The sequence below is a fragment of the Nelumbo nucifera genome, chromosome 2 (genome assembly GCF_055504915.1).
Source record: "Nelumbo nucifera cultivar China Antique chromosome 2, China Antique-T2T, whole genome shotgun sequence".
NCBI classification, from domain to species: domain Eukaryota; kingdom Viridiplantae; phylum Streptophyta; class Magnoliopsida; order Proteales; family Nelumbonaceae; genus Nelumbo; species Nelumbo nucifera.
Window position 1 is genome coordinate 12,989,216 of NC_142650.1, and position 23,462 is coordinate 13,012,677.

Consider the following 23,462-nt stretch of genomic DNA (forward strand, 5'->3'; position numbering starts at 1 on the left):
AAGGCCCCTTTAATCCTAAAACTATATTATTATTATTATTATTATTATTATTATTATTATTGTTATTATTATTATTATTATTATTATTATTATTATTATTATGTAGTGAGTTTTAATTGCAAAGGGAAAGCAAAAAGTCTACCTACCTACCTACATGATACATATTCTCCTCTCTCCTCTAACATTTGTTTGGAAGGGGATTTATTTATAATTTTGTCAATCTAAACTTGAGATGAATCAACATCAACAATAGGATCAATAGGGTCAGCCAAGGATAAGTTTGAGACCATTTCAAGCTGCCATGGTAGCAATGCGGAAATATCTAAAACGTGTGAATGAAAATTAAATATGTTGAATCGTGGTAGACGCCAATTAATTTTTGTCGGTTATCTGGTTTCAAAGAAAAAAAAAAATAAATTTTTGAATATAGGAAGCCATTTGATTGTGTAACACAAAACTTGGCTTATTTCCATAACCATAAACACCAGTTTGACTCGGATTAACACCTAAGGAAAATCCATTATCCAATCAAAGAACTTAAGTGTTAGGGATGAAGTGGTGTTAACACTTAAAATAATGGTCTTCCTAAGAGATGTATAGACCTTTCAATGTTACATCGTTTTCTCTCATTACCCATCTTCTAGTATTGCCAAAATAAATAAACCTAAATTTGTTTACAAAAAATTAGTTCAAAGGAATGTAGTTGAAAAATGAAAGTGATAAAGTTTGTACTTACACGGAATCGTCAAACTGGTTCGTTTTCAAGAAAAATGATGCATTTTAGTGATTGCTATATAAATATAAACAATAACATTCATTGAAAATGATATTTAACTAACTAGTTTCTGGGAAGCTCCTATAAAAAAATTTAAACACATCGTTTTCCATTTGTATAAAAGAAATAGAGAACGGAACGGGGAAACAATGGGCCAATCAGCTGTAACTGATCACCCAGAAGGAATGGTTTGGACTTTAAGACCGACTAATCAGTTTCTTACTAAAAGAAAAAGAAGCCAAATGCTGATAAACTGCTCTACATCTGTACGCATGTGGAGCAGAGAGGCTGGTCGGCCACTAAACACATACGTATCGAGACTATCATATTTGCGTTAGAGCATTATTGTACATCAGGATTTAAAGAATCAAGTAGAAGCTAGGTAGAACCATGAGAGAACCTTGTATGTATGTAAAGGAACTAATTGGGATTTGGTAGTATTTCCCAGAAAACATGGAATGTCTGTTGAGCTTGGAATTACTGTACACCATCTTTAAATGATACTAAGGTTGAACTTTTTAAGTCTTCAAGCCAACGACACCTCACGTAGAAATGTATTATTTTAACTAGTAAAACTGTATCACTAATTAACTATCTTAGATGAGCTATCAATGATCTATCCATCTACAGTTTACTAGTATGATCAAGATGGAATTTCAAGTGGGACATATGTGATGATTTTCATGTCGGGAGCATATCTTAGACAGTATAAAGTCATATCTATATTAATCTCTTTTACATGAGAGGACATTGGTTGGGAACATCAACTCTCAAAATAAAAGATTCAAAAAATTAATCGCTTGGTGCCATTTTAATTGGTATACTCTCTCTCTCTCTCTCTCTCTCTCTCAATCAATCAACACTTTTTCTGTTCTTCATCTCAATCAGCAGAGCCCTTGTGATTTGTACACTTAAATGAGGGTTCTTGAATGCAAAAGCATCGTATCTAGTTGAAAATATTACATCTTCCATGTGTTTTACTACCAAGTTCAAGGCAGTCTCCTTGAGTAATTGGTTGGAACAAACTTCTGAGATCTCTAGAACATCAAGTACATTAGACGAATCCAGGGACTCAAGCATTCGCTGCTCGCAAAACTTCTGCAGGAACGGGATTTCGTATTTGTCAGCTGCCATCGACAAGGAATAGACATGCTTGTCTATCTTCTCTATTGGCAAGCTTCCGCTGTAAAGGAACTCCAAGAGGGACTCAAGCTCCTCGTGGTTCAATTCTGGCAGGCAGATTGTATCATTTGGTGGAGCTTTGCACCCATCAGACTCGAGCATGTTCTTAAAAATGTTGGATTTTGATGCCTGCAACATTTGAATCAACTCATCATCAAAACTCAACATTCATCATCATTTTTTTTTTTTCTGAAACAATGGCACATAATCAAGTGTTTGGTCCACACTTGGGAATGTTAGTCAGGCCTGATACTGTCATCCCAGCCCAGCCCAGTGTTTTTTTTTTTTTTTTTTTCTATAAAATAACTCTGTATAAAGAACTAGCAATTAGTGGTGATCATCTTCAGCCCGGCCCAGAATTTTGTGATTGAGCCTAGGTTTTGTCTCAGGCCCAGTCCTCATATATTTATATGTTACACCTATAATACATAATATATCTATAGGCCTGAAATCAGGCCCGGCCCGGTCCATGATCACCCCTACTAGCAAGTAGCAATCTGAGAGATGGCTTTCTTTTGGGTGGCTAATAATGCACCTTCATAAAGAAGTACAGGATTTGAAATGGCTGTGAGAAACTAAAACAGATACTCTGCCAACCCAAAATGACAATCAACCTTCCCTTACTTTGGCATTGTCATAACTCATAAAGAATTAATTTACAGCTTATAGAAAAGAACTCACCAGCAAAGCTCGATGGGCCGGTATAGCAGGTCCATTGCCTGGCTTCACTTGAATATCAGTGTGGACTCCATCTCTAAACGCAACAACTAACTCACTAAGGAAAGCCAGTTTCTCATTCAACCCTTCTTCAATCTCCTTCATCTCTTTCATCCACTTCAACGCATTTGCAATTCCCTAAAAATAAAAAATCCAACTTCATTTGCCATGAAAAATTAAAACAAAGTCCCATAATTATAAATCATCAACCTTTCATGTATTATCTAAAGTGGCTCTTTTTTAGGAACTCGGATTTGTTGTAAGCAAAAATTCTTCTCATTAAGAACATCTCCCATACCTGTGTGCTAAATTCATGGGAAGATGTTGCCAATATGTGACTGGATTATGTATAAAGTTTTTGCTACGTGGGGCGTTATTATTGGTTAAACAGCCCCTAACACAGCCATCAAACGTAGCTCTAATCGTGATTCTTTTCTCCAACCGCTTGTAAAATTATTAAAAGATTGATTATTCCCACAAGGATACATTTAATATACATAAAAATCACAACGACAGCGATGTAGTCACTTCTGTTATTTCGCAGTGCTATGATTGTAACATGTTGGGCCAACCTGATAGCAATTACCAACTGTCCAGTGTCCAGTCCGAATATTTTGTTGGGTGGGTCGTAATTTTTCCGTATTGGGCTGACTGGGCTATTGCGTTAGGGCTGATTCCAGCCCAGTTGACAAATTTACACCAACAACCAATCTGATCGTAGTAAGAAACGGACTTCCTGGTTTTGCAGAAAGAAGTCTTACAAGGTGCAAAGTAGGGTCTCTGAAACCCTAAATAATGGAACTTACAACTTTTTAGTTGGTTTAAGCATTAATATCTTCCCTACATACCTATCATTTTTCAAACTAAAAAAATTAAGGACAAAAGAGTATCGTATGGTTAAAAACTCCTGATAGACGATTTTGCAAATCCAGAGTGAAGTCTATAACAAATTAAGAATATCCCATGTGATAAATTGGTAGAATGCAAAATTTTTCAGATAGGAAAATTGAAAAAAAAAAAAAGCTTTGGAATTGGAAGCTTAATATCCCTAGTCAATGAAGGGCATATGATCTCTACATCTAACTAGAGAAAACCAGTTAAATTGGTCATCTCATACAATATGCCACTATATGCCAAGATCCAATATCATAAATTGATCAACACCTTTCCTGCCTTAAAAAAAAATCCAATTTTTTATGATCTATTTAATATACTAATAAGTCATAAATACACGAACACACGAAAAAGTTAATAAAAAATGTTGGTTTGGGTTGGTTGGTCGCTCAAGGCCTCAACCCTAGTACTAGAACGACCTTTAACCCAATCCAACCGAATTTTTCAGTTGCACCCCTAAATCACAAAACGATAAAACGTAACATCCATTGTAGATTGTCCATGTAACCCATGTATATGTGAAAAGTCAAAGTTGTGCACACTAGGCTAGGGAATCCATTAAAACTCTGAGAGTTCGGTTTCAGTCTATGTAACGCCGATTCGAACAGCTTTTATAGCCTTGTATTCGAAATATTTTCATATTTATATATTTTATTTTATGGAGAGATATTTCAGATACAAGATTGGAACGGTATGAGCACGGGCTTTCACTAACCAAAGCCAAACACCAAAAGTGAATACATCAGTATTTTGCACATATAAAGTGTGGATCTTCATATGCATGAAACACTGATCGGTCCCAGTGTTACTTTAACACTGCAGTTAGATGATATTTGTCAGTTTTTTTTTTTTCCTTTTATATTCTATTCTTTTGATGATTTTAATTTTGAACATGAATAATTGGATTAACCAGTCATAGAGTCGGTAGTTAGGACTTAGCATGAACGCAGGTGGGAGGTGCTAAAACTGCGATTGTTGGACTTATCGCTGTGGTTCTACCATGACGTTATTTTGTCTAGTTCAAGGGGGGCCACAACAATTCATCGAAGACATCAAATCAGCCCCACAACGTTCCAGAGCACATCTCTGCGGTGTATTAAAAATATCTTCTAATGGTAATTTCAGAAATGATAATGTTATCATTTGGAGATGTTCTTAATACACGGCGAGGATGTGCTTTGAAATGTTGTAGGGCACATTCTTGTGGGGGGCACTCTGATTTTAACTCTTCATCGAAGGCTTTGATTTCATGGTTTGGGCTGTTGGTAGCCATCTCAGGAATTTATTTTTTGATCTTTCAGTATTTATTTAGGCTCAGTTTAGGAGTACAAATGCAAATAAAGAGTGTAAAACTTTATATTTTGTTATTATTTTATATGTATTTACATTATATATATTTGCATTTGTACTTTTTTCAAACTGGGCCTTGAAAGGAATACAAATACAAATATATAAGTATAAATATATACAAAATAATATAAAATATAAGATTTTGCACTCTACATAAAGATTAGGCTAAATTTGGAAGGAGTACAAATACAATATATATATATATACATATTTGTATTTATATTCGTTCTAAATAGAATATAAATACAAATACATAAAATATAAAATCTTGTATTTTGTATTATTCTATATGTGTTTATAATATACATATTTGTATTCGTACTCTTTCTAATTAAACTGAGCCTAAACAATCTGCAGCTGAGCAATGGAATATCTTCCCCTAAATAAATAAAAACATACGAATATAAAGTTGTTTTAAATGCACAATCGGAGAAAATCCTCGTTTCAACGGACAATAATCATAAGCTCACAAAGGCCTCAAAACGTGTCAATCCCAGAGAGCGTAAGGTCGGATTTCCTCTCACAGAATTGGTCCTCGCACCCACCTCAGCCGCAAGTTGGAAACATCCGTGAGGAGGAAATCTGATTTCCCTGAGCGTCGTGGAAGGAGCGAAAGCGAACTCCGACGCCCAAGAGCGATGGTAGCTCAGACTCATATAGGCTAGCGGATTCAACCTATGAAATTGTGGTATCTGACCGGTCATTTGGGTCTTCGAAGACACGACGGCAGGGGAAATTTTGAGGTATGAGTAGATGGGACGGATGGTACTTGAAGTTCCTTGTAGACTCATAGATAATTGAGATATAAGGTACGTACGATAAAAACTGTATTTGAACGGACCAGAAATGAGGATTTGCTATGCTATTTGGCCGATCAAAGCAACACATAGTCTACTCTACTGGGAATTGGGAAAAGAAAGACAAGTCGAAAATTAATTAAGTTCACACCAGCCATCAATTTTACCCACAACAATCAAATACGAGAAAGGAAAAATAGAAAGAAAACAACAATGAAACGAGAAAGGAAAGGATGAAAGCAGTTCTTGCCTTGGAAGAATTGGACTGGGCTGGAGGGGCAGCAGCGTTGGATTTATTATCGATGCATTTATCGAGTTCTAGCTTGTTTAAGAAGGACATAATGCTTCTTACTCCTTCATAGCAAGCCGGGCATATTGTATTCCTGTGAGGCCTTAAGATTATCGGCACCGGACTGCAGACAGAGCAGTCCATCTTCAGAGAGCAGAATGACGAGGAGGAGGAGGAGGAGGAGGAGGACAAATGAGAATGGGAGGGGATGGAAAGTGGAAACAGAAAAGTAAACAAAAGATAATAATCTTCCTTCCACCTTGCAATTACGCCACCACATGCACATGCCTTCTTAATATTTGTTTATATCTTTGCATAATTATGGAATGCCATCTTTCCACAACTTTGCCAATGATACATTAATTTTACAAAACTGCCCACCGTGGTTAAGTGGCATGTTTCCTGCTAAAGTGCTGAGAGCGGGGGGCAACTTTGGAAATGCGCTAGCTAGGTGCTGCTGCTGCTCAAGAGAATAAGAGAATAGACATGTTTGAAGGGAAATTAAAGCTGATAATAATAAATAATGGAGTTTGGTTACTTAACAACCGCACCAAAAGGTAGGAGAAGAAAACGACTTTCCAACTCTTAAGACTGAAGAGACCAGCAAATATGTACAAGGCACAACCACCACTGTTTTCGTTTATCACCTTTCTTAGTAACTTAGTATAAATAAATTAATAAATAATGCATAAAAAAGTGGTCCTATTCTGTAATGTTGGCTAGGCTTAGGCGTTAAGAGCGTCTCCTCGTCTAGTTGAATAATGTGATACGTTAAGGAAGAGGAACCTTTTTCTAAGCATTGTTTGTTTGGAGGATGATGCATCCTCATCATCATTATTGTGATTAGAATATGGTAGTTGGAGCTTGGAGGACCCTCTTCTATCTTCTATCTTCTGTGTGTTGAGTTTTTTGTTTTTTTTTTTTTTTTTTATTGATGAATTAATTTTTCGCATCCTCAGACTCTGATGCCTCTGCTTGACCCAAAGCACAATTTACCATATTTTTCTGTTCTTGATGAGATGGTTTGGATTAGGTTGGGTTAGGATATAGGGTAGCCGACAATGAGAGTCGGTGATTTTGAACCAAGTCTTTTTTCTTTTTTTTTTCTTCTTAATTTTTTTCATTGATGGGTTGATCTGAATGATGTAGAGGTCAAGAATTGTTCATATATATCGTTTGGCATGGAGAGTGGTTCCATTTTGTACGCAAAATTGGAACAAAAAAAATAAAAAAAAAATTTATCGACAATGAGGATTGTTAGATGATAAAAAAACAAGTTATCAGTTGCATCGTTTCTTCATTTCTTATCCAAACATACACATTATTTGTGATCAACGTTGTGTTCGGTACGGTTGGTGTTTTCCACTTAAACTGTTGTCAAAACTAAAGCAATGTAAAATTTCTAATAATTTGTCTTTTATCTTTTTTAAGTTTATTATTTAATTATGGTAATATAAATTGATGGGTTGATTTAAAAGGTTCAATCATTGAACCGTCGCTTAAATAGGAAAAGGGTTTTGTTTTTGGGTTAGTTTTAAATTTTGTATTTTACTTTTATCATTAATAAAATTCTTTATAATTATCATACTTGTTTTTGTTTAATAAATATACAATTTTATAGATGTATCTAATTTTTTATTATTTTCAAACCATTGATTAACTTATTTAACCCATATATTGAACTATATGTACCCACCACACGGATTAAAGAGCAGTTTAGTTTTCATGTTTGGTTTGAACACACAGGTTTTGTTCCTACTCTAGATCTAAAGCAGGTGGTTCCATAGGACTTTGACATGTAAACCTCTTTTGCACCAAGAAAATAGTTTTTCCAACATAGTCATGCATAAATTAAATAAAAACAGGTTAATTAATTAACAAACATATCTTATAATTCAAACCAAATCAGGACTCATCTGAATTAGGGAACACAACTTTCTGATCTTAGTTGCCTGCTTTCAATCTACATGGTGAATGAATTAAACAAGTCTAATGAATTTTATTTTATTTTCAGTTTTAGTGGATTAGATATAGACTTTTTGTTTATTCCAGAGATTTGTTGCCCAATCAATTTTTTAGGTACCAACTCACCAAGGCCAATTATATCTTCTCGTGGGTGTTGCCATATGTATGAGTATACGTTCACTTATTTATCTTACATATGTAATTTTTGGGCTTATTTGATGCTTTTGGAGACAATTGGTGTGTGTATTCATCCTTTTGCGAAGTTTGTGGTTGGGTGCAAATTTGCGTTTTCCTTGAGTAATATAATCTAATATCTTTGAACTCAGGAGGTTATTTCTTGTTGGAATAATATGTATTGATTGATTTGAGTAAGTCAAAAGAAAAGGGGAGGGCGGTTTTTAACATTGTAGTATTGTTTAGAAAAAGGATTAAAAAATCATTAATTTTGCTCTATTTATAATTTATTTACTTTTATGAGAAGAAGAAATAAACTCTCCCAATGACCTATTTTTAGCACTTACTACAATGATTATTTCCAAGTTCTAATATTTGGATTGTCTTTTTCTTCTATGAAATGGTTGCTTTAGGTCTTTAGTGGAACTCTTCCGATTTGAATCATCACTTTCATTAACAAAATTATTATTTTATTTTATTTATTTGTAGAATTTTATTTTAAGTGTTATATTTTTTTTTATTATTCATTAAAATTTGTATGCAGGTGAAGATAGATATAGTTACCAAAACAAGCTAGCAGTTAAGTGGGATGTAACTTTTTCTAGAAGACCTATCTTTTGGAAAAGCAGGCTACTTGATGATATGTAGGGCTTTTAATGGGTTGGGTCCCATACAACGGACCCGAATTGATTGGGCCAGTTCTGGTTCCAGTAATTGGACTGATGGGTCGGTTTCGGGTCCTAATATTGTGTCTTGTTTATTGTCAGTTTTGAATTGATTTCATTCAGTCCCAAACTGATTCAAACCCGACTCGAGCTATATACATATATATAAAATATATAATATATAGTATATAATGTCTAATATAGATTAAATATATACATATATATTATAATTGGGTCCATTGGTCAAATCCGATTGTCTAGACAACTGATCAGTTCAGTTCTGGGGCTAAAAATTACAGGCCCTATCAGGTTCCGGTTCAGTTTCAAGTCTTCAATATTTCATGTCAGGTCAGTTCTGACTCTAATTGGCCTCTACCCAGACCCTAACCCTACCTGTTGACAGCCCTAATGATATGGTCATCTCTCTCTCTCCATAAATTTCTCTCGTAGTACTATTTTTTCATGATCGAGTGTTTAGAATGTTAATGGTATGTTCTTTTTGTAAAATAATGTGCAAGTGTTGTATATATTAAATCTTTAATTTTTCTAACATTGTAATTATATGCATTAATTTAAAAGGCTTAAGCCTTGAGGTATGAGTATACCTTGAGGCAAGATGCACAGATTTTGCTTGTCTTTGTTCTTAAGGCTGTGTTTGAAAACGATGCAAATGGAGTGTAAATCTCGGTTCAGGGTAATTTGCACTCTGATTCACTTTTGCCTGTGTTTGGCAACATTACATTTATGCATTGACAAATGACAGAAAACACATTTTCCAATGCATATGTACATTGATAATAAGTTGTAAAATTACATCAATAAAAAAGAAGTAAATTTGTATTCAAGTGGACTTTTGATAAAAAAAAAGACATATGCTTTATTGGAATTCATGTTTGCATCCATTATAGCTAAAAGTATGTTTGGTAAGAAGGTAAATTTGTCAATGCAACACTAACCCAACTTTGCAATTTGTCAATGCAGCACTTCAAAAATTATGGGCCAAATAAATAAAAAAGTAAAAAAATGGAAAACCAATAGGGGCTCAATCAATTCTTTCTTTGGCTTTGGAATGCTAAAAAAGAGATGGATTACTTGGTTTTTTTCTTTTTATAGAATATATTAATATTACTATTCTTCCTCCATTTATTTTATTCTTTTGAGGGATCCCGGGATCCCTATTGGAAATAATCAGAAACCTGGGAATTAGAACCTAAGAGTAAAAATTGACATTCGATTGATTGATCGGAATCAATACAAATAAAATGGATGTAGCGAAGAAATAAAATGGGGGGGGGGGGGTAAGTTCTATTAGTTTCTCTTGGATATATCAAGTGAGATTATTATTATTATTATTATTATTATTATCATCATTATTATTATTATTATACCCAAGTTTGTTGTTTTTTTCATTTCTTTTCCTAATGGATTTATTTATTTTATTATTATTTTTTCATAGATCAAATTAACTAAGTTGTTTTCTCTCTTCTAAACCATTGCCATAAATCTAATACCCAATTATATGGATGATTCTTCATATGTTTGTTGTTCTTCTAAATTGATCATTTGAATTATTTGAGAAACTTGCACTTTGAACCATGAAATGTAGAATGTTTATTGTTGTTAGTTGATTAGTTATTGTTTTATTTAATGATTAAACAATGAAACATATTCCTTATAAATTTTTGTTCTATGGATATTTATACTTTCTATCATTTTATCTTGGTATATATATGTTATTTCATCAATTTATAAAATTTTATTTATTTTATTCTTAAGCTTTGAGGATTACACTCACAACGCCTTGAGGCTTATGTCTCATCTTTTTGGGCCATTTGCCTAAATTACGCCCAAGGTTCAAAGTATCGATACGTATCGGCCGATACGTATCGTGCTGATGGCTTCCTAATACGCCCCTCCAGAGGTTGTATTGGGTCTGACTATGGTTCAGAGGGTAGTCGGGCCTTAAACTGACCCCTCTAAATTGATTTCGAAAAAAATAAATAAAACCTAAAAAAAGTACTGGTATAGGCCGATACACACCCTATTGGCATATCGGCCTGTGTCGATACTTTAAACCTTGACTATGCCTTTAGCCTTGCATATTAGCCTATGTCGATACTTTGAACCTTGACTATGTCTTTAGCCTTTTAAACCTTGGTTATAAGAAAGGAAAATAGTAAAGAACTATAAAACCTATATAGTGACGGAAGTATTGTCATATCTCATCTATATGATGGACAAGGACTACCGGTATATATCATACACTTATACTAATGGCCTTTTCTCTAGGTGTATCTTACACCTAGGGGTGGCAAATGAGCGAGTTGGGTTGGGTTGGGTGAGTGCTGAGTACTAACCCACCCATACCGACCCACTAACCCATTTGTCACCCATGTTACGTCAGAGTGGGTTACAACCACTTTGACCATGACCACCACCCACTCACTTGACCCTCTATTTAAAAAAAAAAAAATCTATGTCCTAATTGCATAAAGTATAGAATTATATATTGCGACAAAAAAATACAGAAATTTGTAATAAATTATATAAAAATTCAGAAAAAATGTAAAATGAATTGTAAAAAAATATAAAACAGAAAAAAACAGAAATTGTAGAGAAAACAACAAAAATTATAGAAAAACACATAGAAATTGCAAAAAACAACAGAAATTATAAAAATATTGGAAATTATTGAAGAACACTCAAATAGGAAATACAAAAATTATTGAATCGTGAAAGTAAATGCACAAACTTGATCAAGGGAATGTATATTACATATGTGAAAAACAGAAATTGATAGAAAAATTCAAAGATCAATAAACACAAAACATAAGCAAAAATGGAAGAAAATGTATTTTTCAAAAATGAACAAGTGGTTGTCCATTTGACCCAGTCTTTCAAAAATGGACCAAATTTCGGTTCTTATTGAGTCAATAGATATCCATTTGACCCAGTCTAGACTGGATGACCATGTGGCTAGATTCTTGGTCAATATGAGACGCTTGTCTCAATCTGGAGGGGTTTGACTCAATCAACCAAACGGTTATACTTCAATGTTCCTATTAGCATTTATTGCACACAGTAGGACGTTGTTATAAAAGGGCACTTAGCTTGTTTATAAAGCACATGAAAAATGCATCTAAGTGAAGTAAGAGCATAGAGCCTCCCAGTTAGCTCAATTCGGATTAAGTAGTTCTAGGTTGCACTTTGCTTCCATGAGCTAGTGTCTCGGATCTTATATTATGCGTTACTCTTTTTCTCCTGTATACAGATTTGATACGCCAAAATCTCAGCCGTCTATATCTGCATCTACTCGGTCCTTCAGATGCATGCTGTCAGTGTATTTACAAGGTTGATCACAAATATTATGTGATTTCTGCATTAGTCTTGCATGGTAATTAACGATACATAGATGAACGTGCAAAGCACCTTAGTGAGATGCCTGGTGCATTAATTACATTTGCTAGCTTGAATCTTTCCTTCTTTCGCGCCTTCTAATCTCTTTATTTTTTTCTTGCACTTGGGTTCAGTTTGTGACCGATGTACACTTGTGTCATCATGTGTCTAATATACTACTCATGCATGCATGCATATGACTATATGAGAATACAAAAATACATGACGGGGGCATGCACCTGTGACTGTCAAAAAATAAAAGGTATGAGAGAGATAAGACTCATGATTTTAAAAACTGGATCGGACTAGAAAGTCGGACTGGTTGACCCGGGAAACAGTTATGGATCTGGGTCCGGTTTTGGATCCCAAAACTGTTTAATCCAGGTTAAGACCAGATGGTCAAATCATTTGACCCAAAATAGTTCAATTTTTTATCCGGTTTACATAACCATGGTAAGACTCTTTTTATTACACAAAATGGGGATATGCATGTGAAAGTTAATATTTATAAATGAATAAAAAAAAAGTTCATATTTATAATGGGCCAAAAACGTAAAGAAGGCCAATTCCTTTAGATGTTCAGGGAGCAGCGGAGCATTTTTAAAGGTTGGCACATGCCGAAGTATTAATGGTGGGCAACAAATATATATATATATATATATATATATATATATATAGGAGATTCATTACAGTTTTTTATTAGCATAAAGCTACTTGCTATGCATACCTCTCGTGCAACGAAAGTTAAAAAGGTTAAACAGATAAAAAAAAAGGAAATTGTACAATAAAAAAAGAGATAAAAAAGAGACGACAGATTTTAAGTTAAATTTTGTTTTAGTGTACGTCCTAGTTTTTAGCACAAAATAGGGAAGATACGGGTGGTAGCATGTAAAGCTACAGCCAACATGACGTGTGTAAACTATAAAGTAAATTAAGAATGCATGGAAAGCCTTGGGGCAGTTGATAGCTGACAGTAGGTGCAAGTTGGGCAAATCGGATTGGGTTAAAAGTCAACCCAGGCCCAACCCTAACGCGAATAGGGCTTATAAGTTACGAATCTGGACTCTGAACCGTCTAATTCAGATTTAGCGGAAACTTCTTAATTTTTTAGGTGAAAAGGATTTTATCTATTTAGATAACATACCAAAGCATGGGGATTTATATTTATCTTACAGATGTGAATCTATTAAATAAATAATCGTAACATAGGTTTGGGCCACCTAAATATTAGACCTGGACCCGGTCTAAAAAATAAAAAAATCCGGGATTTTGGGCACAGAGACCCAACATGTGAATTGAAAATATAAGCCCAACCGATGCACAATTACGTTCTAGATCAGTCTGGACTCAGATTAAACCGACTTCACTTTCACTCATTCAAGGACGGACGAAAGCATCCGTCCCAAGATTTTTATTGGGCCAGCTGGATCTATTAATTCACGTTAGAATTGCTTTTCCCAATAAGTTTAAATGAGAAACGATTGGTTACGGCGTTTGTCTAACGACGTCAAGTTAGATCTAATTTGAATAACTCCAACTATTTTCATCTTTTATAGTTTACATCTATTTGGGTTTGAGTTTTTTTCCCAAAATCAAAAAGCAAAGAGAAGAGGGAGGCCGAACTTACTCCTCCCCATCACCGTTGCAGAGCATATGAAAAGCACAACCATTTCCATAATACGAACTGGTTAGTTGATATTATATAGGCTTCAGAATGGTGAGACAGAGTTATTGGCGTAACAGAAATCAGAATGAAAAAATAGACAATAAAAAAATAAAATGGTTGTGCTTTTCATGTGTTCTGCAATGGTGATTGGGAGGAGTAAGTAAGGTCGGTCTCCCTCTTTTTCTTTGCTTTTTTATTTTGGGGAAAAAAAAAAAAGCTCAAACCCTAATAGATGCAAGCCATAAAAATTGAAAATAGTTGGTATTATTCAAATTAAATCTGACGTCGTTAGATAAATACCGTAACCAATAGTTTCTCATTAAAACGTTGGGACAAGTAACTCTGACGTGGATTAATAAATCGGCTGGCCCAATAAAAATCTTGGGACGAATGCTCCGTCCTTGAATGAGCGAAAGTGAGCTCGATTAAACCCACCAAATTGCATCCTACTTGACAGTACATTTTCCATCTTCGGGAAGATGTGTTCGTTTTGTGGATTTCAACCACGCTAGAAAACAACATGAATATAGTAAACTTTTATGGATCAATGTTTTTGGTCCCGATATGTTCGAGGAACAAAATACATGGGTCCGCACTTTTTATAGTGGGGCCATAAATTTATTACTATCATCGAATCTTATCATTGGTTATACAGTACCTTAAATAGTCAAAGTGTTTTTCAGTTTCTTACTTTTGTTCTTATTCCCTAGTATTATTTGGATTTTTTTTTATATTTTTTAACTAGAGCGGAACTAAGGACAGGCAAACTTCATTGTCACCTTCTAGTTAGACCTGTTCATAGGCCAGGCCGGATTTTGTATATGTATCAATAGAATATATTCAGACTTGAGCTTGAGCCTGACCAGAAATTTGAAAATAGAATTTTTTCTTTTTTATTCAATAAAAAAAGTGTTTTATTTATATTAAAAACCTTCAAAACTCAAAAATAATAAACATCTCACTATTATTTGGAAAAAAAGAAAAGAAGAGCAAAGAAAAAAATATTGTATATATATATAAATTTTATTAAATAAAATATATTTTTATTATTTAATATATAGTATCAAGCTAGGCTCGAGCTTGGGTCAGGCTTTTTCGATTAGTATCCTATACTTTGGACTTGGTGCCACTTTGGTCCCCAAACTTTAAAATACGATAATTCAGTACCCAAAACTCTCAAAATGTGTCAATCCAATACCTACCGTTAACCAACCGTTAAATGCCTTTAAAAAAGACACAAATGTCATTCGAGTGTCATCTAATTTTCTTTATCAACCATCTAAACATTGACAAAAAATTAACAATCCTAAATTCTTACCTCTTCTATTCAAGAAAGTTGGGGTCTATAATGCCCATTGAGACGTGACCCCAACTTTCTTGAATAGAAGAAGCAAGGATTTGGAATTGTTAATCTTTCGCCAACATTTGGATGGTTGATAAAGAAAATTAGATGACACTTGAAGAGCATTTGTGTCATTTTCAAATGCCACTTAACAACTGATTAACGATAGGTACTAAATCGACATGTTTTGAAAGTTCAAGTACTGAATTGTTGCATTTTAAAGTTTGGGGGCCAAAGTGACACTAGGCCCAAAGTATAGGATACTAATTGAGAATTTTTCCTTCTTTTTTGAAATAAAAGGTAATTTCTCAAATATTTTAATCCTTAATATGTTAATTATATATATAGACAATTTTTTTTAGAATATAAATATCTTTTTATCTTGGGGTAAATATTTTTTCCCTATAATATAAATCCTGGCTTAAATATTTAAACCACCTCTTTCTTACCTAATAAGTACTGAAATACTAAAATATACCTTTTATTTTTCTAAAATGACTAATAGTATGGTAGTACCCCTGACAAAATATCGGAAAAGTATGGACATGCTCAATGCAGATTTCTGAATTCCACTGCAGAGCGATAAACATTCAAAATGTCAAAAATCTCCACTCTATACATCAATACCCGCTGTAAACATCAAATTTCAAAATCCGAATTGACAGCCACCCCAATTATACTTTGAGCCTAAAAATTCCAACCCTGGGCTGAACCATCATTCTCCCGACAAAATACCCGACTGATAAAGATAAATGAAATTTATGAAAATATTTATTTATCCCTTGATTGTTCTTTACATGTCTGAAACGTTGACTCAATCCACTTTAGCTTGCAATTTGGCGATATTCATGATAGGGGCTCTAATTCGATTCGAGTTAAAGATTTGAGTTCAAATTCAGTTTGACTCAAAAAGTTGATTAGTTTGAATGGTTCAGCTCAAGTTAGATTGTGATCTAAACTTCTTATAAAAATAAAAAAAGAAAGTTATACATATAAAAAATTAAGAATATGCACAAAAAGCTGTCACAAGAAAATTCAGAATAAGAGTATACACAAAAATCTGTCATAAGGAACTCATAAGCCAAACTTTATTAAACACGAATTCGGCTCAATTAACAAATGAACCTCTCAAACATGGCTCAAAACTTGATTTTGATCAATCTAAATCACACTTTTCATAAGTCGAATAGTTCGTGAAAAGCCCGATTTGTCTTCTATTTGGCGGTGAAGAATGAAATACAATTAGCAATTAATAGGAGGTGATTAAAACTCTTTCATTGTAATTGGTGGAAATGAATGAATTGACGTGTAAAAGAAAATCATTAAAAACTAATCATGTCAACATACTTGTCTTTGTTACAAGAACTATGCCAGAAACCACAGCAGAGGTTTAAGTAATTTATCCTTTAATTTTTACATAATTAGTAAAGCAGATTATAACTCTCCCTATTTTCCACCTGCTGTGAATTTTGATGAAAACCAGCTGATTTGTCACTTTTATTATACCGTGGATTAGTTGTAAGTTTTTCCGGCATCAAGCCCGCACGTCTGGTATCTGTAAACTGAGTATACAGGACAAGATTAATTGGTATTCAAACCGAAGTTATTGTAAGAGTGACCAATCACCTCAGACAAAGTACAGGGGAATGCATCCTAACCGCGAATTGCGAATTGATGTTAAATTCACGGACAGGATGTGATTTATAAGGGGGAGAGCTAATAATAGAGGACTGGAATTCAGAATTCTGCATCGGATGTATCCGTATTTCTTTGAATAAACAAATACATGATAGCTATCTAACTAGCTATTACAGTCTACATTGGCATAATATGATGTGAAATTGCCATTTATATCCTTGTTTCTTTTTTTTTTCACGATTTAGGAAAAAACATCCTTGATGGCCACTCTGTTCTTATGTTTACTGGCTAGTCCTAGTTATTCATCTTCATCATCATCATCTCCTCTTATTTAAGCATTTTTCATCTTAGGAGCATCCTCCGCTGATTCCTCGGCGGCCCGGTTCTTGTCGTAGTAATGCATGACCGCAGCTCCGGATAGCACCGCCAGGGTCAAGGCCTGAGCATGCATTCTGCAAAAACAGAGGAAAGACAATGTCTCAACACACACACACACGAGTACATGGCACATCAATCCATCATCACTAGCTAAGCTTACAAATACAAATTAGATGGATAAGAACCAACCTAGCATGTATAAGCCTAAGGCTTGGTTTGAGGGGTGACTTAGCTCGTGTATAAGCTACTAGGGATGCTCCTATGGCCGATGCCCACACTGCGCCTGTCCCCGCCACCATCACCCAAAACCAAATTAACCAAAATAATATTTATTAGTTAATTAATTAATGACTATTCACAGACAAGAACTTAATAAGAATCATGCATGCATGTGCCCTCCGGATATTAATTACCTATGCTGGCGAGCTTATGTTCCGAAATCCAAGACTGTAATGGCCCCATTCTTCAAAAATTTTCTAAGGACAAATTATTGAGAAGAAAATGTGGACACGGATAAAAGAGAGAAAGAGGAAATGAGAGGAGAATAGAAGGATATAATGGCAGACAAACAGACAGAGCTCAAAGCTCAGAATAGGAGAGGCTCAGGTAAGAGATGAAGCTTTGGATAGGGTAGCATTTATAACATTTGTTTGGGGGGTTTTCTGTTTGGGGCCCCTGGTTTCCTTATTAAACCTTGGGAAGCTTTGGATAAAAACTAGTGGCCCATCCTCCCCCTCTTTTACTAGGTTTAGTTTTACTACTCTTTCATTCCATGAATTCCATTTCCACTCATCATCTGTCTTTTTTTCTTAATATTTTGGTAAAACACTCATCATCTGTCTGAGGTTACGGTGTCTTTTTCTTTGAACGCTTTCAGATTTTTTCTTTTTTAAATCAAAATTCAAAAATGTGGTCATAGTTGAGTGCCGCTTCTGACCCGTTGGACTCCCACCAATTGGTAATGGGTTACTCAGCTTTTCCAAGCCCTTCAGGAAAAACGTGTCTGCTTTCACTGTTTTCCTAGCTTTCTTTTTTATTTATTTTTTATTTCTTGAACATTATCCACATCGAATCCGCTGCTCACTGCTTTTTACATTATTCCTTTATTTCTCTTATGTTTTCAAGAGAATCTGAACCGTTCGGTTTCTGCAGAGAACTGTGATTCATCCACGTAGATTTCGTGGGTTTTATCGGCGTTGGTTAAAACTTTTTTTCTAATGCCTAGTTTACTTTCACGTCTTCACCACTTTCTTTTGGATTGATTGATAATAAGATATTAATTTAAGACTGGAGTTTACCAAAATATATAAAAAAATGACCCAAGTTCTACGAAATTCTTACCCCCGGATCTGCCTGACTATACGAAACGGGCGGGAATATTGGTACAATACAACACTGTCAAGTGTCAACAGATGGACCACGGATACCCCAAATTAACCATTTTATCTAAGTCGTCGTATCTTGGTAGAGCACTCTCCTATCACATGGGTTCTACTCAAGAGTAACAAATGAAGAATATTTCAAACAGCCTGATAGCTAAACTACAAATAAAAACACAAGTGAATGGTAGTAGTCTGGTGAAGAATTGAAGATTCCAAGCTGACGAGACAAATAATTCGCAATTTCACATCATCTCAGAATTCACTCTTTATCTGGTTACTAATAATAAGGAATAAACTTATAAACGGAGTCAAGGGGCAGAGTAATTGGGTTAATGGGTAGGAGGTCTGGCTTTGATTCGGTAGGGGGAATCGAGTAGTAGTAGAACCATTCCAAAATTCAAATCCGCTTGAAAATATTCAAAGCGGCCCATAATATGAGACAGTAGAAAATTGAAACCATGTAAAGCAATCTTATTCTAATGAAGTTAGGGGGGAAGCTCAACTGCTAAGTTTTTTTAAGACTGCCAGGTGTTTTAGAAATTTTCTGATCATTGATCATTATTAATGATTTGATGGTTTCCTCTTGGACTTATTAACATTTTATATTCGACTACTTAGGTCCTCGTTGTCGATGAACGTTTTTCGCGTTCTCAGTGTTTTTATGGAGAATAAAAGATATGTTTGGTAAAAAAATAAAAAAAAATAATAAGGTTCTCGCGTGAAAACAACATTTGGGGAGTGAAAAATCATGCTTACGTGGTTCCCATGATGTTAACTCTTATTAACCAATGTGTGTTAACAACTCTCATATAAAAGAAGGGGTATTTTGAGTATTTTACATTAAATAATAGAAAAAAAAATCCTATCAAACATTTTCGTTTGATAGTAAATTTTTCCAACTTGTGGCTATAAATTTCAGAAAAAAAAGAGAGATTCCCTTGATTCCAACTGGACGACGAGCGAACGGTAAAAAGTATTGGTGACATTCCCGGCCAGAACATGTCAACAAGTATATTGTTTCGTCATTATACTTGGTGGTTTTATATCATGTGCTCTGTTTTAAACTCATATTTTCTTTGGTCAGATTCATCTGAAATCGGTTTTGTAGCAATTACTGCTTGTGGGTGTTGTTGCACCATAACATGTTAGGCTTTTGTTTTATTGTCTGTATGTTTTGTTTTAATCCTCAAGTGATCAAAGATTAGGTGGTGACAATACAAAGACATCATTATAACAATGATATATGTTTTTTATAGTTAATTTTAGGTTCAATGTGAGTGGATTTGCAAAACTAATGTTAAGAAATAATTTTATTATCCAAGCGCTATTTTTGTTCTTGTAGAATAAAAATTCGTTCTCGAAAAATAATTTATCAAATATATCTATTACTCCTACAGAATAAAAAATAAAATTCTTGCTTTTGAATAGAAATTTCTAAAATAACTATCCTGATCGTGAGAATTACCGTGCAATTACTATCCTGATCGTGAGAATCTCTGGGATTATGTTATATTTAGGGGGTGCTAAGTCAAATACTCGATTTGAAATTTCAGACAGCATCCGGCCGGTTTTTCAGACCGGATCCATTCAAGTTTTGACAAAATCCCAATACGAATCCGTCGAAGGCACAATCAATAACAGCAGCTAATCCAAACCGGAAGGGAAGAAATTAAAACGGCATGCCCACCCAGATTTGCTAAATCATGTAGGCCTTCTGCCCGTAAATCTTCTGCTCGTGCCGATACACGAGTCCCACTAATCAAATCATCTGTCTACACACACAAAAAAAGGGGAGGGGGGGAGGAGTATTAATAAAAAAAGGATTTACTCAATGATCTCGATTATTCATTTACAGCATCTGCTAATTTTCATAAAGATCAGATGCTTGAAAAGAATTTGGATATGTTGATCACTTGATTGCTGTTGGTACAAGAGATTTGTAAGTTCTTCGGACTCATTTATCACTATTATCATTAGTGCATTACGCCATATTCAGGACATCTGACAAAATAATTATGTGTAAATCGAAGTTGGAGCTGGATATACAAGTTCACTGTAATGCAAATATAGCTAGTAGGAACTGATGAAAAAATAAATTAATATATGTGCTTATAATTGACTATAATATTATGATTAATACCGGAAAAAGAAAATAAAAAACTGGCTATGGGTCTATGACATGCACGTAGATACGGTAATCCTAATCAAGTCATCATCTGCATTCTAGTCTAATTCCGTCCCAATATTATCAACATACGTTACACCGTTAAATAAAGCTGAATTATCGGATGCATTCCCTAAATCTCATGCATATTCAGCACCCAAGATTTTAACGCATTCATTGTAATTGTAGCTGGTTATTGCATTTTGTACATATTCTGATCGAGTTCCTTATGACTGATTTTTAACTGGTGTGGCGTGGGGAATACATCCAATTGTATCAGCAGGCAGCAGGCAGCAGGCAGCAGGCAGTAGGTAGGGGTAGTCTTTCAAAATTCAAGGGCACAAAGTGCACGACAACAATTTAGGAAATCCAAGGTGGAACCGACCAACTAGAGTCTATCCAAGTGAGAAATTATAACATAAAACTTGGTAATGAAGTAAGAATTGGATGTTTTTGCCCTGTTTTCCGGCTGATGGGAAAACAATAATCTATTATTCACCTACAACTGAATTAAAACATCAACCAAGAGAGAAATACAAATTTTATTGATTCATGTAGTTGTTTGTACATAGAAATAGAATTCGTAGCTTCCCTACAACTACAAGGTAAAACTTGTTTTTCCTTTTCGTCATCATCTAACAGAGCATTAAGAATAACTAGAGTTGAGAGAACGCCTCTCGCTCTCATTCTCCCAATCATCTCACAAACACCATCTACTTGCTAAAGATAACCAGCTCTCCTCCGTTAATACGAAAGAAATAGAGCAAAGAGTGAACTTAATTAGTTGAGGGGTATTTTGGAATTCTGGACTTGATCGGCAGGATGGTCGGTTTCATAGTAATGGACGACGGCCGCAGTGGAGAGCACCGCCAAGGTAAGAGCTTGTGCATGCATCCTGTACCATCAAATTAATTTGTTAGATTAACACTGCTCTTTATATTCTAGATAGATTGTTGAAGAGTAGGAGGGGGAATGTTAGGAGTGAACAAGAAGTTGGGGATACGAACTCTGGATGCAGCAAGGGGGCGGGCTTACCGAGCATGGATGAGCCTCAAGCTTGTCTTAAGTGGGGTTCTCGAACGCGTATACGCTAGTGATGCCCCAATTGCAGATGCCCACAGAGCGCCTGATATGTACCACCAGACAAACCTTCATCTTAGTTAGTCTTGTAAAGATGTTTTCAAGAGAGAGAGAGAGAGAGAGAGAAGCAAATAATGGAAGGAGATGGTAAAATGAACTTACTAATGCTGGTGAGTTTGTGCTCGGAAACCCAAGACTTCAAGGAATCCATCTTGTTAATTACAATTGAGTGGGAAAGAAAATAGCAGACAAGTCTGAATGACAGGCAGATCGGATGAAGGTTGGGTATTTGATTGAATGGTCGTGAGTGGAAGATTGAAGGTGGAAGAAGAGAGGGATGGAGTCCTACTTATAGGACATCTCGCGCTCGCCGGCTACATTTTTGTTTGCGTAGCCCCTGGTTTGCGCTTCCTTTTTCTTTCTCTCTCTCTGCTTCTCAAAACCTGGGGAAGCTGTAACTTTTTTAACTAGTAGACTTGGGAAAAGAAAACCAACGGCAGCACAGCAGATACCCAAACTCAGTGTTAAGGGTTATTGAGAAACAGAATAGAGAGTACACACTAGACGACGAAACAACTTGGGGATCTGCTAACACTGCCTGCAGGCTGCAGCATCGGCGTCGACGAAGCAATTAGAACCGTCGGATCTCGTGGAAAAAAGTGGTTTTGCTGAGTTTGCAGAACAGGTGTCAGACGTCTGATTATTAATATTAAGAAACCCATAATGTAAAAGAGAAAAGAGGGGGTACCGAATTTGTAATTTTGCAAAGGACAACCGGGCAAGAAGAAGCTACCATTCTTATCAAATGGGGGAATGGGTTTGGGAGTTGGGACCCTCAAGGCCTCAAGGCTCAACTCATCCTCACCCTCTTGCATCTGGCCAAATGCCAATCCATATCCTCCTCCTATTCATGCTGATGGATAATCCTATCCGTCCATCCAAACTCATAATTCATGTATCTTCCTTCCAGGAGGCCACCGCCCACAACATCCAACAATTTGATAGGCCGTCATTGTCATCATCCTTAAATTAGACAATGAATCATAATATAGGGGACGGATGAAAGGTAAACACACGGGGCTGACGGCCCCACGATTACGAGTGAGTGGGCCAGTCCTAGCTGGCAGTAGCAGGTAGTGGGAGTAGACGAAAGACGAGAAAGAAAGGAGGGACTCCCACTCTAAAATCTAATCCGGGAATACGACGGGCAACGGTGGGCAAGCGAAACCATGTCATGTGTACAACAGGAGGAGGAGGAGGACGGACTAGTGGAGTGGAACTACAGGGGACTTGCACGGACGGACTCCTAGTTTCGGGATTGGCATGGGTTAGGGTGGTATTTATCTTTTGCGGGGAGAAAGAGCGGTACATCCTAACAATTTTTAACCCCACAGTATAGTTGGGATATACAAGTGCCTGTTCCGAATTGATGACGGGTAGTGATAGGATATTTGTCATTTTGAATTATATAAGATTGTTATGGAATTCAAAATTATGTAGTATGGCATAATGTATTTTTTTACAAATCTGTGTGATCACTCACCACTCTCACCATATATATATTTTATTATTAATGGACTGAAATGATTGGATGGGTAATGGGGTAAT

The 23,462-nt window shown here is 35.4% G+C and overlaps 1 protein-coding gene and 2 long non-coding RNA genes across 3 annotated transcripts; all 3 read right to left on the reverse strand.

Annotated features, from left to right (window-relative positions):
* Nucleotides 1–1,461: 1,461 nt before the first annotated feature.
* Nucleotides 1,462–6,445, reverse strand: LOC104597217 (BTB/POZ domain-containing protein). Its single transcript, XM_010258658.3, has 3 exons — nt 5,966–6,445; nt 2,639–2,812; nt 1,462–2,086 (listed from the first exon to the last, which is right to left on the reverse strand). Exons 1-3 carry the CDS (start codon nt 6,146–6,148, stop codon nt 1,628–1,630), a joined length of 816 nt encoding a protein of 271 aa, XP_010256960.1. The 5' UTR covers nt 6,149–6,445; the 3' UTR covers nt 1,462–1,627.
* A 10,498-nt stretch (nt 6,446–16,943) lies between these two features.
* Nucleotides 16,944–17,852, reverse strand: LOC104597216 (uncharacterized). Its single transcript, XR_735182.3, has 3 exons — nt 17,642–17,852; nt 17,418–17,511; nt 16,944–17,302 (listed from the first exon to the last, which is right to left on the reverse strand). It is a non-coding gene; the product is annotated as an uncharacterized LOC104597216 (long non-coding RNA).
* Nucleotides 17,853–21,299: 3,447 nt separating this feature from the next.
* On the reverse strand, nt 21,300–22,397 carry LOC148801929 (uncharacterized). The gene is made up of 3 exons (XR_016082171.1): nt 22,017–22,397; nt 21,810–21,900; nt 21,300–21,669 (listed from the first exon to the last, which is right to left on the reverse strand). It is a non-coding gene; the product is annotated as an uncharacterized LOC148801929 (long non-coding RNA).
* Nucleotides 22,398–23,462: the final 1,065 nt, after the last annotated feature.

What these genes read in the sequence shown, in the direction of transcription:
- LOC104597217 (XM_010258658.3), bottom strand. Translation starts at nt 6,148, where the DNA reads ATGGACTGCTCTGTCTGCAGTCCGGTGCCGATAATCTTAAGGCCTCAC. An exon ending in CCCAGTCCAATTCTTCCAAG is followed by an intron (nt 2,813 to 5,965) that starts GCAAGAACTGCT and finishes TTTTATTTTTAG; the next exon opens with GGAATTGCAAATGCGTTGAA. An exon ending in CGGCCCATCGAGCTTTGCTG is followed by an intron (nt 2,087 to 2,638) that starts GTGAGTTCTTTT and finishes CAAATGTTGCAG; the next exon opens with GCATCAAAATCCAACATTTT.